The 15,341-nt window shown below is 39.8% G+C and overlaps 1 protein-coding gene across 3 annotated transcripts in view; it reads right to left on the bottom strand.

The window, feature by feature from the left end:
- Nucleotides 1-5,878: 5,878 nt before the first annotated feature.
- Nucleotides 5,879-15,341, bottom strand: part of SLC35B4 (solute carrier family 35 member B4) — a 40,073-nt gene continuing 30,610 nt past the window's right edge. The window contains exons 9-11 of one of the 3 annotated variants that reach the window (XM_060020917.1): nucleotides 11,914-11,989; nucleotides 11,023-11,107; nucleotides 5,879-9,591 (exon numbers count right to left, since the gene is read on the bottom strand). In XM_060020917.1, the coding sequence (XP_059876900.1) occupies nucleotides 9,403-9,591; nucleotides 11,023-11,107; nucleotides 11,914-11,989 (350 nt within the window). In that variant the 3' untranslated portion in view covers nucleotides 5,879-9,402. Of the gene's footprint in view, nucleotides 11,108-11,913; nucleotides 11,990-13,704; nucleotides 14,227-15,341 lie in introns of those variants that run through there. The other 2 variants (XM_060020918.1, XM_060020919.1) reach the window with 2 other exon arrangements.

Raw genomic sequence — 15,341 nt, forward strand, 5'->3', positions numbered from 1 at the left:
ACTTAGGAAACAGACGTCCAAGTCCAGGAAGCACAGTGAGTCCCAAACAGGATCAACTCAAAGACGACCTCACCAAGACACACTGTAATTAAAATGGCAAAAATTAAAGATAAAGAGAGACTATTAAGAGTGGCAAGGGAAAATCAACAAGTTATGTACAAGGGAATTCCCATAAGGATATCAGCAGACTTTTCAGCAGAAACTCTGTAGGCCAGAAGAGAGTGGCACAATATATTTAAAGTGATGAAAGGGAAAACCCTACAGCCAGAAATACTCTACCTGGCAAGGCTCTCATTCAGATATGATGGAGAGATCAAAAATTTTATGGATAAGCAAAAACTAAGAGTTCAGCCCCACCAAACCAGCTTTACAAGAAATGTTACAGGGACTCCTCTAAGCAAAAAAGAAAAGGCAGCATGAAAATCATGAAAGGGAAAAGCTCATTGGTAAAGGCAAATATACAGTAAAGGTAGGAAATCATCCACATACAAGGCTAGTAGGAAGGGTAAAAGACAAAAGTAGGAAAACATATCCACAGTAAGCAGTTAAAGGATACACAAAACAAACAGATGTAAAATATTATGCCCAAAGCAGTAATTATGAGGGGAGGAGAGTACAAAGGCAGGGTTATTAAAATGCGTTTAAAATTAAGAAATCAACTTAATCATATTTATTTGTGTATACGCATATATATGTGTATATACACATTATGTGTATACACAAATACACATATATATATATATATATATCTACATTCATACAGCAAATGGTAACCACAAGCCAAAAATCTGTAGTACGTGCACAAACAGAAAGGAATCCAAACATAACACTAAAGACAATCATCACCACAAGGGAAGAGAACAAAAGAAGAAAGGAACAGAAAAGAATTACAAAATTGCATATATACCAATAATTACCTTAAATGTAAATGGACTAAATGCTCCAATCACACAACATAGAGTCACTGAATGGACACAAAAAGAAGACCTGTATATATGCTGCCTAAAAGAGACTCACTTTAGATATAAGGACACACATTAGACTGAAAATAAAGGGATGGAAAATGTTACTACATGCAAATGGAAATCAAAAGAAAACTGGGGTAGCAATACTTAATCTGAGACAAAACAGACTTTAAAACAAAGATGGTTAAAAGAGACAAAAAGGACGTTACACAATGATCAAGGTATCAATCCAAGAAGAATATATAACAATTGTAATTATATATGCACCCCACATTGGAACAACTAAATACATAAACCAAATATTAACAGACATAAAGGGAGAAATTTACAGTAACACAGTAATGGTAGTAACACACCCCTCTTACATCAATGGACAGGTCATCCAGACAGAAAATCAATATGGAAATACTGGCCTTAAATGACACATTAGACCACATGGACTTAACAGCTATATATAGAACATTCCATCTAAAAGCAGCAGAATACACATTCTTTTCAAGTGCACATTGAACATTCTCCAGGAAAAATCACATGCTAGGCCACAAAGCCAGCCTCAGTAAATTTAAGAAAACTAAAATCATAATCAGGCATCTTTTCCAACCACAATGCTATGATACTAGAAATCAAATACAAGAAAAAACACTGCAAAAAACACAAATACATGGAGGCTAAACAATATGCTACTAAACAATCGATGCATCACTGAAGAAATCAAAGAAGAAATTTAAAAATACCTGGAGACAAATGAAAATGAAAACACAAAGATCCAAAATCTATGAGACACATCAAAAGCAGTCCTAAGAGGGAAGTTTATATCAATACAAGCTTACCTCAGGAAACAAGAAAAATCTCAAATAAACAACCTAACTTTATACCTAAAGGAACTAGAAAAATAACAAAACACAAAGTTAGTAGAAGGAAAGAAATCCTAAAGATCAGAGCAGAAATAAATAGAGACTGAAAAAACAATAGAAAAGAACAATGAAAGTATGAGCTGGTTCTTTGAAAAGATAAACAAGATAAACAAAAGTAACAAACCTCTAACTATACTCATCAACTCAGTAAAATCAGAAATGAAAAAAAGTTATAACCAAAACTACAAAATACAAAGGATTAGAGATTACTGTGAACTATATGCCAATAAAATGGACAAGCTATAAGAAACATACAAATACCTAGCAACATACAATCCCCCAAGATTAAACCACAAAGAACTAGAAATATGGACAGTATCAGTAATTAAACAAATGAATAATCAAAAAAAAAAGAAAAAAACTCCCCCAAAACGAAAGTCCAGGACCAGATGGCTTCATAGGTGAATTCTACCAAGCATTTAGAAAAGAGTTAACACCTATCCTTCTGAAACTATTCCAAAAAACTGCAGAGGAAGGAACTCTTCCAAACTCATTCTACTAGGCTAGCATCACCCTGATACCAAAACTAGGCAAAGATATCAGAAAAAAAAGAAAACAGGCCAATATCACTGATGAACACAGGTGCAAAAATCCTCAACAAAATACTAGCAAACCAAATCCAACAATACATGAAAAGAATCATACACCATGATCAAGTGGGATTTAACCCAGGGATGCAAGAATGGTTCAATATCAAAATCAATGTTATACCACATTAACAAAAATTGAAGAATAAAAGCCATATGAAGAATAAAAAGCATATGATCATCTCAACAGATGCCAAAAAAGCTTTTGACAAAATTCAGTATCCATTTATGATAAAAATTCTCCAGAAAGCGGGTATAGAGGGAACATACCTCAACAATAATAAAGGCCATATGTGATAAGCCCACAGCTAACATCATACTCTATGGTGAAAAGCTGAAATTATTCCTCTAAGGTCAGGAATGAGATAAGGATGCCCACTCTCACAACTTTTAGTCAACGTATTGGAAGTCCTAGCTATGGCAATCAGACAAGAAAAAGAAAGAAAAGGAATTCAAACTGGAAAGGAAAAAGGAAAACCATCACTGTTTGCAGATGACCTGATACTATGCATAGGATATCCTAAAGAGAGCACCAGAAAACTACTAGAGCTCATCAATGATTTCAGTAAAGTTGCAGGATACGTAATTAATATACAGAAATCTGTTGCATTTCTATACACTAAAAACAAACCATTAGAAAGCAAAATTAACAAAACCAATTCATTTATAATCACATCAAAAGGAATAAAACACCTAGGAATAAACCCACCTAAGGAGGTAAAAGACTTGTACTCAGAAAACTATAAGACTCTGATGAAAGTGAAGACAACACAAACAGATGGAAAGATGTACCATGTTCATGTACTGAAAGAATTGATATTGTTAAAATAGCCATACTACCCAAGGCACTCTACAGATTCAATGCATTCCCTCTCAAAATACCTGTGGCATTTTTTTTTACAGAACTAGAACGAATAAATTTAAAATTTGTTCAGAAACACAAAAGACCCCCAAATAGCCAGAACAATCTTGAGAAAGAAGTATGGAAATGAAGGTATCATGCTCCCTGACTTCAGACTATACTACAAAGCTACAGTAATCAAAACAGTATAGTACTGGCACAAAAACAGACACATAGATCGATGGAACATAATAGCCCAGAAATAAACCCACACACTTCTGGACAATCTAGGACAAAGGAGGCAAGAATGCATAATGGAGAAAAGACAGTCTCTTCAATAAGGGTGGAGAAAAGACAGTCTTTTCAATAAGTGGTGCTGTGAAAACTTGACAGCTACGTGTAAAAGAATGAAATTAGAACATTCTCTAACACCATATATAAAAATAAATGAAAATGGATTAAAGACCTAAATGTAAGACTGGAAACCAAAAAGAAAACATAGGTAGAACACTCTTCAGCATCAATCGTAGCAATATTTTTTTGTATCTGTGTCCTAAGGCAAAAGAAACAAAAGCAAAAATTAAACTTAAAAGCTTTTGCACAGCAAAGGAAACCATCAACAAAACAAAAAGACAATCTACTGAATGGGAGAAGATATTTGCAAATGATAAGACTGATAAGGGGTTAATATCCAAAATATATAAACAGCTCATACAACTCAATATCAAAAAACAACCCAATTAAAAAGCAGGCAGAAGATCTGATGGACATTCTTCCAAAGAAAACATACAATGGCCAACAGGCACATGAAAAGATGGTCAACATCACTAATCATCAGATTAGTAATGCAAATCAAAACCCAATGAGAGGACTTCCCTGGTGGCGCAGTGGTTAAGAATCCACCTGCCAATGTAGGGGACATGGGTTCGAGCCCTGGTTCGGGAAGATCCCACATGCTGCGGAGCAACTAAGCCTGTGTGCCACAACTATTAAGCCTGCGCTCTAGAGCCTGTGAGCCACAACTACTGAGTCCATGCGTCACAATTACTGAAGCCCACGCGCCTAGAGCCCATACTCCGCAACAAGAGAAGCCACCACAATGAGAAGCCTGCACACCGCAATGAAGAGTAGCCCCCGCTCGCCGCAACTAGAGAAAGCCTGCACGCAGCAATGAAGACCCAACGCAGCCAAAAATAAAATAAATCAATTAAAAAAAAACAACCCAATGAGATATTACTTCACATTTGTCAGAATGGCCATCATCAAAAAGACCATACAAAACAAAGGTTGGAGAGGATGTGGAGAAAAGGGAACCCTCGTGCACTGTTGGTGGGAATGTAAATTAGTGCAGCCACTGTGGAAAACAGCATGGAGGTTCCTCAAAAAAGCTCCAGAACTACCTTATGATCCAGCAATTTCACTCCTGGGTATATATCCAAAGAAAATGAAAACATTAATATACATGCACCCCAATGTTCATAGCAGCATTATCTACAGTAGCCAAGACATGGAAGCAACCTAAGTGTCCATCAACTGATCAATGGATAAAGATGTGTATATACACAATGGGACAGTACTCAGCCAAACAAAAGAATGAAAGTTTGCCATTTGCAACAACATGGATGGACCTGGAGGGTATTACACTTAGTGAAATAAGACGGAGAAAGACAAATACTGTTTGTTATCTCTTATATATGGAATCTAAAAAAAAACTAGTGAATATAATAAAAAAGTAACAGACTCACAGATATATAGATATATAAACTAGCTGTTATCAGTGGAGAGAGGGAAGGGGGAGGGGCAAGATAGGGGTAGGGGATTAAGACATACAGACGTCTATGTATAAAATAAATAAGCTACAGGGATATATTCTATATACAGCACAGGGAATACAGCCAGTATTTTGTAATAACCATAAACGGAGTATAATCTATAAAACTTTTGAGTCACTATGTGGTACACCTGAAACTAATATATTTTTGTAAATTGAGTATACTGCAAAAAAAACCAGATTGGGTGTGGTAAACTGCTTTGAAAGTTGCTTTTGCATTAAGATTCATTTAGAAACTAACACACCATTGTAAAGCAACTGTACTCCAATAAAGATGTTTTAAAAAAAAAAAGATTCATTTAAAGGCAACAGATGGAAGATAAAGAGAGCTGGCCATTGCAACATTACAAAAATAACGTTTCTATTAAGGCAAAGAGGTTTTGAGAGATTTGCTACAGAAACTTACTGCCATGAACCTCTAAAATCTCCCAAGGTAAGCCGATCCTCTTTAAATTTCTTAAATAGCAACTGACCTGTCGCCTGAGAAGTGGCTTGTGATTGATCCAGCTGCCAGGCATTAGAAGACACGTTGCTTACCACTGTTTGTAGTAAAATGTCCCACCACTATACAAGGCAAAAATTGTAGAGCTTTTGAAACTGCACACAAGCACTTGAAAGGTAATGGTGACTGGAAACACCTGCAAGAAATTTATCACTTTTATTAAAAAGCAATGATTGTACAATTCCAGATAAAAAACCAGGTGTCTGATGAGTTGTTTCTGAAGGTAGAAAATAGCTCTTTATAAGAAATCATAGTAAAAAGACTCATTCAATTTGTTTGGCAAAACATTTTATTCACAAAATGTCCCTTTCCTCCTTAACTCTCAGCTCAAATAACTCGTAAGGCTGGAAGCCGACATCTGATATTTACACAGCTCAAAATCTGAATACTCACTAATGTCTTAGCTGTTCTACATATTCTGCTGCTGTCTAGTCCCCTCCTCCCCCATCTCTGTTCTTAAATCACAATATGAATGAAGAGCTCGGAGGCTGGATAAATCAAATCCCCATCATCCCTCCCCAGCCCCACAACACATAATCTGTTAAGAAATCCTACTTAAAAATCATCCCCTTCTTCTTTGGAGGATGATGCCATTCTCTGGAATGAAAGCAACTCACACAGAAATGATTTGTGATTGCAGGTGATATACAAAGACATTTTTATCACGTTGGGGAATAACTACTGCTTCTCTCGGTTCACGGGAGTCTTCTTTACATCTTAAAAACTATAAATAATCCAATGTGCCAAAGAATTATTACAACTTTTCCCTTAAAAAATATGGGTCTTATTTCTTCTAAATGTAGACGAAGCTTTTCCCCTCACCTATCTCTGGTACCCGCACAGCTTGCCTTACTTGATTGAAATTGAGGACATTTTGCAGGATCTTAGTGATTTAAGTAGGTAAAGCTCAGAGGAATGTCTCAGTATGATACTGAGGAGACAAAAAGACAATGAGCTCTAGGCATCAGCTGATGCAAACCAACTATACCAGCTTTGGAGATGTAAGGGTCACCCCAGACAGCCTACTCCAAAAACTTTTAAGCATCTTTAATGGTGCCCTGAGGGCAGCTCCTGGCACTGAGCGTCAAATAGATGGAAGGTGCTAAATTTGTAATGCTCTGCCCTCCTCCCACCAGGCAACCGGAGGACAAAAAGCCGAGTACCCACAACTCCTGGTGTGCATCCTTCCTTCCCTCTCTGGCTTAGAATCTTAGGAATGTTTCGTCTTATTCGTTTTCTTGCTAATCAACTGATGAAGAGTGGGAAGGGGTATCAGGAACCATTAGAAGGTTTCTCCAAAACTTGAGGGAATAAGAGATCTTGGTAAGGGTTTATTTATTCATGGGACAAAAGTCAGAGCCTGGTCCCTCCCTTCTCTGCAAGGTCCACTGTGAGGAAGCTGCTAGAAAGAGAGAGCACACTACAGAGTCTCCCACCCCAGCCTGGTACACACTGAACATATTCCAATGCTTATGACTAGTTATTTTACTGACACTGTTTATACTCGTTTTCAAAGGTCACGCATCTGTAATAAAAATGGATTTTATCTATATTGACAGTTCTTTCAACCCAAGACTGAACTGCCACAGGTAAATTCCATGCACATTTTTCAGAATAAAGCTATTGAGACCAAAATGCTCATAATTCTATTTACTCCTAGGCAAAGAGAAACAAACTACAACAAATTGTAGGATCTTGATTTCAGATCTCTACGTTGGGGTGCCTCTCAGTGTGCATCTGTGGAGATGCTCAGGTCTTTGTTGCACAGTCTCATGTGCCAGCCGTCCACCAATGAGCATGTCCACCAGCCCAGAGCTAATTCAGTGGTTTACGATTACTCCTGACCTAATGCTTTCCACCTCCTCTCACCACAGGCATTTGGCACTGAGAGTGAAGTCAGCTAGAGGCAGGGTAAAAATGAGCAAAATACAGATACTACTGCTTTCCAAATATAGACAGGAACGTGGTAAGGATTCTCAGCCCCACTTTGAGCTACAACAGAACATATAAATATTTTCACATTACATTATTACATTAAATCCCATTCATATTCATCTACACATACATTCACATACTCTGCCAGATATTCGCATCCTTATGGACACACCCCCCTAGTATCAATGCATAACAAGATACATGCTACACAGATACGTATACCCTGTAAAAATCCACCGAGAAACACCCAGAGGCCCCAAAGAATAGAGGCATAAACAGATACGAGATTAGTAGAAAACTACGTGAGTGACCATAGGTTGCTGAAGAAACTGGAAGTGGGGATCAGCAGTGAAAAAAACATGCAGAAGGGAGGAAACGTGCTCAGGAAATGACTGCGAGATATTAGAACCCTTCAAAATGATCAGGTGACCTTCCCAGAAGAATGGAAGGGGTTTGGTAGGGGTGGCACAGATCAGCTCAGCTTTCGTGGTTTTTCTTCACTCGACACAATGACCTAATCAAAGTACCGTATTCATTTTGGATAACTGGGCATGAAGAAGGAAAAAACGATTTGGATCGTATCTAAATACTTTAGAACTAGATAGAAACTTGTCAAATGCATTAACGGTTTTAGTTGGATGAAAAAGAAAAGATCAAAAATAAATTCCTAATAAAAAATGAAAAAGCATTTATGACAACAGAACTGTGGTAACGGTTCTATACACATTAAATAAAATAATTCAAGTGTCCCCCATATTCTCCTGGTACCTCACGACTCTGGTCAAGCTGTGAAGTGAGTACACAGGTGTACACACACACACACACACACACACACACACACACACACTATTCTGGCTAGTCGTTTGCTATTTGATCTTTGTTCTAAGGGTAGAGTCTTGGATGCCTTAAACACCAATCTCTCTAGTAAACAAACTAAACCCTCTATCTCTGGGGCACAAAATTACATGGTCTTGACCCAGAGAAAGATGAAAGGCATTTAATAGACATTTCTCCTCCAATTAGGGATGAGTCTGACCCTCTATAAAATGGTTTATTTGCTCTTTTAACAGGGATTGAAATCAGTTCCAACTTGAATTGAAAAATAAGTTAACCAAGGGGAATAAATTGTTTAAAGAAGTATTAACTAGTGTCTGTTAGATGTATTTCCTAATAACCAAATACTAGAGAAAAAACCCAATTCCCAGGGCATTTCAGACATTCTGTTCTTACATGCGCTTATTTCACTGTATGAGTGCCTTAATCTGTCCATACGTATCCTCCTGTTAATAAGACCGGCAGAGGCGTTCAGACTGAGGAACACACACACTCTAAAGCCAGAATCTAAAACCTCGTGGACCCAGTTGAATGCTGTCTGTGTACATCAACACTGTTTCAGTAACTAAAAATTGTAATATTTCCCATCAACATAAAAAAAGGGATACTACGTCATGTAAGGCTCTATCCTGTCAAGACTCCAGATATGCAGCAATCAGATAGCCCCTGGGGACAGGTTCTTCTATTAAACAACAAGAAAGGTAGCTTTTGTTGTTCTTGTTTTTAAGAGGATATTTAACACATGGTATTTATAGCACCATCAGTCTGAGGAACTCTAACAGTACCTTTTGAGTCCATGAACAAGTTCACACCTAATTCCGCATCTTTTAGTATAGACCTTCACTGGCACTGAACAGCTGTCAATGTCCAGAACCACAAATTGATCTGAAAACCCTGGGACTTAGGTGGAGAAACAGCATCCACATTTTATGTAACAAAAAACCCGAGCAGCCTAAGGGACTTCCCCAAAGCAACCTGGTGGTTCTAGGACACTTATTGCAGACCCATCAGAGAATAGCTCCAGATAGTAGAATAAACACACCACACCCTGGGTGAGCTCAAGAGACCCTGAGAGCCAAATCTCGATATAAGAACACAACCTGAACCCAGCGCAGAAGGAGCGGCCTCTGTCTGTGTGCAAAAAGATGGGCTGGTAAGTCTGACGGCCTCCAGAGCACGTACCTGCGTGAGACAATGAAGGTCCGAACTGAGTGAAGGACAAGGAAATAAAAACACTGACTTTCATGCTCTCCTCTTCTCCCAAGTGATCACAACCCACACGAGAGCACACACACACCTACATGTGCCATCCTGACACCATTCTTTCTCAAAGTTACCCCATGGGAGGAAAACCAGACCTTTGAAATGATTAGCAAAAGGGGGGCATGTTTCTATTAATACATATGATAAAACACACACACTCCCATACCCATCAAGAACATTAAGATGACATCCTCCCCCCAAAAAAATTTCCATTTTAGTTGTGATTTGGCCTGACTGATACACCACACCCACACCCATTGAATATATTGGTTCACTCATTAGCCTGGCTGGTCATAACTATCAGAGTTGCCAGGCGGAGCTCCCCCACGTGGAGCCCACCCTCAGTGCCTGTCCGTGCTCTCTGGGTGCCCCTGCCCCCGGAGCCAGCTTCTCCTGGGCCATTCTGGCATCACCATCTTAGCTCGAGGCTAATGAACCAGAAAAGTGAGAGAAGACAGAAAAAGTCTCTCTTTCCCAATTCCTACACAACCTTTCTTTCTTATTAACACTGTGCTATACAGAGATGCTGCAGGTTTGTTCTAAGTACAGAAAGCAAAAGGTGTGAAAGCATATGACTTTTGCATAGAAACAAGAAAAGGAAAAATGTGGGAAAGGATTCCCACCAGTCCTGCCCCGGGGTCACCAGGGTGCACAGGGCCACCTGCTTCTTTCCCAACACACAGGAGAAAGCCCAGCCCCAGCATCCCGGTGCGGCGGTTCACCCAGCCACTCGGTTGTTCCTGGTTGGGGGGGTGCCTGGAGCGTCTGCTTGAAAAGTGCTGCTGTGGGTGGCAGGTTAATGGAACAAGGGGAAAGGCCACAGGACGATAGAGACTGTTACAGCAGAGAATCATCAGGACAGGGATAATCTTGTCCAAGACCGTGGATGTAAAACTAGTAGCTCTGGGGACTCAGATTTCAATAAGCAAGTACAGTGCTGAAATTCTGGTAGAAACAACGAATGGAAAGGCTGTTCAATAGTGGAGAACTGTTCTTTTTTTCCTATTTCAGGGTTGGGGGCTTCTATTCAGGGTCCACAAATGTTGGTCTGTATAGGCATGAGAAATCTGAGAAGTGTGTCCCTCTGAGGATTCTCTGGTACATGGGGGGTGATTCAGCATTAACCAAGGTGAGATGGTGGCCAGCCCCTGGCTCACTAGCCTCGGGTCTCTCTACTCCAGGAAGGCCTCAGCTCTTCTTGGCCTCCTTCTGAGGCTGGCCTTTGGTGGCTCCCAGGGTGTTCCACACCTCTGTGTACATTAGGGTCCCAATGAAGACAAACAAGGTGCCCAGCCAATGCCACCGAGTGAAAGGGTTCTGGAAGTACAAGATGGAAAAGATGAGGCTCACAAACTTGCGTAGAGTGACGACGAGGGTGACGGTGAGGGAGGCGCATTCTGTGGTCAGGATGAAGACGCCCCGGATGCACACGTACCTGGAGGCGCAGGTTAAGGGGGTTTTCTGTAGACAACCCAGAGATCAGTGGGAGAACCTTCTGTTCCAGGACCCAAAAAACACGGGGGTTGGCTACAGCTGCCCTGAGGCTCTTCCTTGCTAGAATATCCTGGAGAATTCCTGGCCTGCCATTCCATTTGGGGACCCTAACTTGAAACTGCCTGAAAGCCTCCTATGATTCTTATCCTGGATTCTTGCCAGAGTTTACAGAGAAGCCGCCTCCCCAGTAATGACAGAAGGTAACGCTCTCGGTAAAGGTGATCACACCTCCTCCCAAAAAGAACTCTGTAGGGCAAACGAATGAGGTGACTTCAGAGGAATGAGGTCCATCTCAATCTGTTTCATTGTTTCAAAGACTCAATGATTTGTATAATGGACTTACTGGTGGTTCCAAAGAGCCATTTTAAAAATCAGGTTTTACTTAATTTGAACTTTCTTGCAGGATTCTGTGGCAGCTTGTGAAACATCCTAGGACACTGGAAAACTCCATGTAGAAATCACAGCACATTTAATCCTTAATTACCCATTGATTTCTACACCTCCACCCAGAGCTTTTCCTTCCTGGTGCCCTGGGACTTACTGACCCTCCACACCACCAGCATCTCTTCCCCCTTCTTCCCGCAACAAAGGAGCTCACTGGATGGGCCTGTCTGTCTCCTGCTTACCGCAGAAGAGATCAAGGCAAAAACGAAACTCATGGCACTGCACCATTAGAAGAAAGGAATAAACATTCCTATGCCAAAATACCACAGCAAAGGCCATATGGCAGAGGGGTGCAAAGGATACTGGGTGATGACATTCATGAGGAGGTAGAACCACATGATGGGCACTATCACACCAACGACTGGAACCTGATACAATTCTGCAAAGATTAAGAGGAGAGAGAGTTGTATCACTTCCGACAGCTTATGTTTTCATCTTTTTGAACAAAGTAACACAGATGAACATAACAGAAATAGAAGCGTTATTTCTCTTGCAAATACATTTGGATCATACACTACTTACTTGCCTTGATTCGAGGCTACACCAGCCTCAAGAGTCATTACATTGGTTTCTTAAAACAAATAATAATTTATTTTACTTTAAAAAAAAACTCTTTACCGTTCACCTGAATAGGACCCCACTTTACAGAGAAAGAGTGTGAAACACAGAGAGCTTCAGAATGATACGGTCTTAACTGACAGTTAACACAAGATGTAAGATAACCCATAACTAAATGCCATTTGGAAATACGTTCAATCCTTAATCAAAGAATTCTAAATTATACAAGGCTGTACCATTCTATATCTATTAAGTTAGCAATTGAACATGTATAAATAATATCCTAATCTGGCAAGGTGGTAGTGGAAGTAGCAGCCATTCAGTGGGTGATAGTATAAATTGGTGTTTTTTGTTTTGTTTTGTTATAAATTTATTTATTTTATTTATTTATTTTTGGCTGTGTTGGGTCTTCGTTGCTGTGCGCAGGCTTTTCTCTCTAGTTGCGGCGAGAGGGGGCTACTCTTCGTTGTGGTGTGCAGGCTTCTCATTGCGGTGGCTTCTCCTGTTGCGGAGCATGGGCTCTAGGCGCATAGGCTTCAGTAGTCATGGCTTGCAGGCTCTAGAGCGCAGGCTCAGTAGCTGTGGTGCACGGGCTTAGTTGTTCCACAGCATGTGGGATCTTCCCGGACCAGGGCTCGAACCCGTGTCCCCTGCATTGGCAGGTGGACTCTTAACCACTGCGCCACCATGGAAGCCCTGGTGTTGTTTTAAAAATCAATTTCACAATATGTATTAAGAAGCCATAAAAGTATTGCTTCTTATTCTTAGGAATTAATCCTAGTTAATTCAAAAGAAAAAAGTTTTATATATTTTGCAGTCATATTTATAATAAGGAACTACTCTGAATCAATCTAAATGTCCAATGATAGAGCAAGGACTATGTAAGCAAACTAGATGAGGCGTTATATACGTGACCAAAAAAAATCGTAAAGATTATATATAGTCATATAAAAAACTCAGAATGAAAGTGAAAAAGCAAGTATAAAATTATATCTACACAAGGATTACGACTATGTAAGCATGTATGCGAACAGAGTCAGGAAGGAAACTGGTAAAATGAAATTAGCTCACGTGTAGGGTGATGAACTGTAACTTTCCTTCCTTTAAATACATGCTTATGTTAGTTTTATATCATGAGACTTGCACACTAAATATGCGGGAGGAAATAAAATATCCAAGATCAGAGAATAAGGACATAGTAATCCTCGAAGGGTCAGTTTTTTTTATATTGCTAAATTGTTTGTGGGGCTTGAATTATACAGCATAACTGAGAAAAGTGTAACAAAGTGATGTTGAGATCTGGTTAGTAAATGAACATTAATTTTCTTTTGCAAAAAAAAAAATTCATATATATAAATAATTTATTAAAATTGTATGTCTGGACTAGCGGGAAATCCCCATAATTTGGTATTCTATTGTCTTTGAAACACTTAGCAAGTATTGAAATGAAAAGAAAGTTAACAAATATTATTACTGTTTAATCACTTCAGAGATTCACTGTATCAATTTGCTGAGGAAAGACTATCAGTATGACATAAAGTATTTAGACAGATGTACAGTTCCCTTAGAATATTCAAGGATAACACGTTCATCTGAGACACTTAAGAGAAAAAAATGTATACTTCACTTAGGAATGATTCTAAAGATTCAATTTTTTGAAAGCAGACGTTAAAAAATTTTTTATAAAAATACCCATCCCTGTGACTTTTAGAAGGAGCATTCTAGTAACTAAATCAATATCAATCCTAAGGAATTTGATAATGTGTTTATTTCCATAGCCCTTTGCTATGTGGGGACTCTTAGAGACCTTAAAAACCACTGCATCAAAAATCAGCTATATGTCAATTATACCTCAATAAAAAAAAGTCAGGGGCTTCCCTGGTGGCGCAGTGGTTGAGAGTCCGCCTGCCGATGCAGGGGACACGGGTTCGTGCCCCGGTCTGGGAAGATCCCACATGCCACGGAGCGGCTGGGCCCGTGAGCCATGGCCGCTGAGCCTGCGCATCCGGAGCCTGTGCTCCGCAATGGGAGAGGCCACAACAGTGAGAGGCCCGCATACTGCAAAAAAAAAAAAAAAAAAGTCAAATGATTGAGTAATTGAGTAATTCAGAGCCTTAAAAACTTTCTTACACATTGCTACCATCACACTTTTTGCAAGCAAATGGGACAGGCAATTCTGCAAACTCAAACAGAGAACAGTCACAACTTCACAACTTGTGACCAGATAGCAAACAAATGTTTACTCAGCACCTACTGTCATTCTACAAAATACACTTACCATTTTAGGTCTGAGCAACATGAAGACTTAATTTTAAAAGTGTGTATTTGTTCCTTGTGTATTCATTTGTCTGTATAACAAGCTATGTCTTTTAGTAGATAATAGGATTAGTAATTTATTTGAAGTTAACTGGCAATTATTAGCTAATTTATTAAATCCTTTAAAAAGTAATAGCTAGGGGCTTCCCTGGTGGCGCAGTGGTTGAGAGTCCGCCTGCCGATGCAGGGGACACGGCTTCGTGCCCTGGTCCGGGAAGATCCCACGTGCCGCGGAGCGGCTGGGCCCGTGAGCCATGGCCGCTGAGCCTGCGCGTCTGGAGCCTGTGCTCCACAACGGGAGAGGCCACAACAGTGAGAGGCCCGCGTACCGCAAAAAAAAAAAAAAAAAAAAAAGTAATAGCTAACTTACACTGTAGACATTTGAACTAATTTTGTTTACTCCTGCTGCCTATCTGTCCTGTAACTAGGAAAAAGCCCTGTCATCATTTTTGTTCCTCTTTGCTCAGAGGCAGCTCGGCCTGGATCTGTGAGCAGACTGCCTTTCCCAGCAGAGAACAGGAGTAAAGAAGCTGGACTGCTGCCCAACTTCTCACGGCTCCAGTCACTGCAGTATTATTACTATTTGTTTGCATTCTCAGAACATCATACATTGCACATTCAAATGCAAACACAAATTCCACAGCAAAACAGAAAATTTGAAGATACTGTCTTACTTCATTGATTGAGAAGTGCCTATAAAGGCTTTTGCTGCTGCAACCACTGACTAATGGCACTATATTCCAGGAAGGTGGAATGGGGACTGTTTCCAGGGTGACAGATGATTTGGATAAGACCATGAAAAAAGCAGTGGTCAAGTCGAGAGTAAAATGGAGACGCTGCCTCTGAAACTGTTAGGT

The sequence above is a fragment of the Delphinus delphis genome, chromosome 9 (assembly GCF_949987515.2).
Source record: "Delphinus delphis chromosome 9, mDelDel1.2, whole genome shotgun sequence".
Taxonomy (NCBI): Eukaryota; Metazoa; Chordata; class Mammalia; order Artiodactyla; family Delphinidae; genus Delphinus; species Delphinus delphis.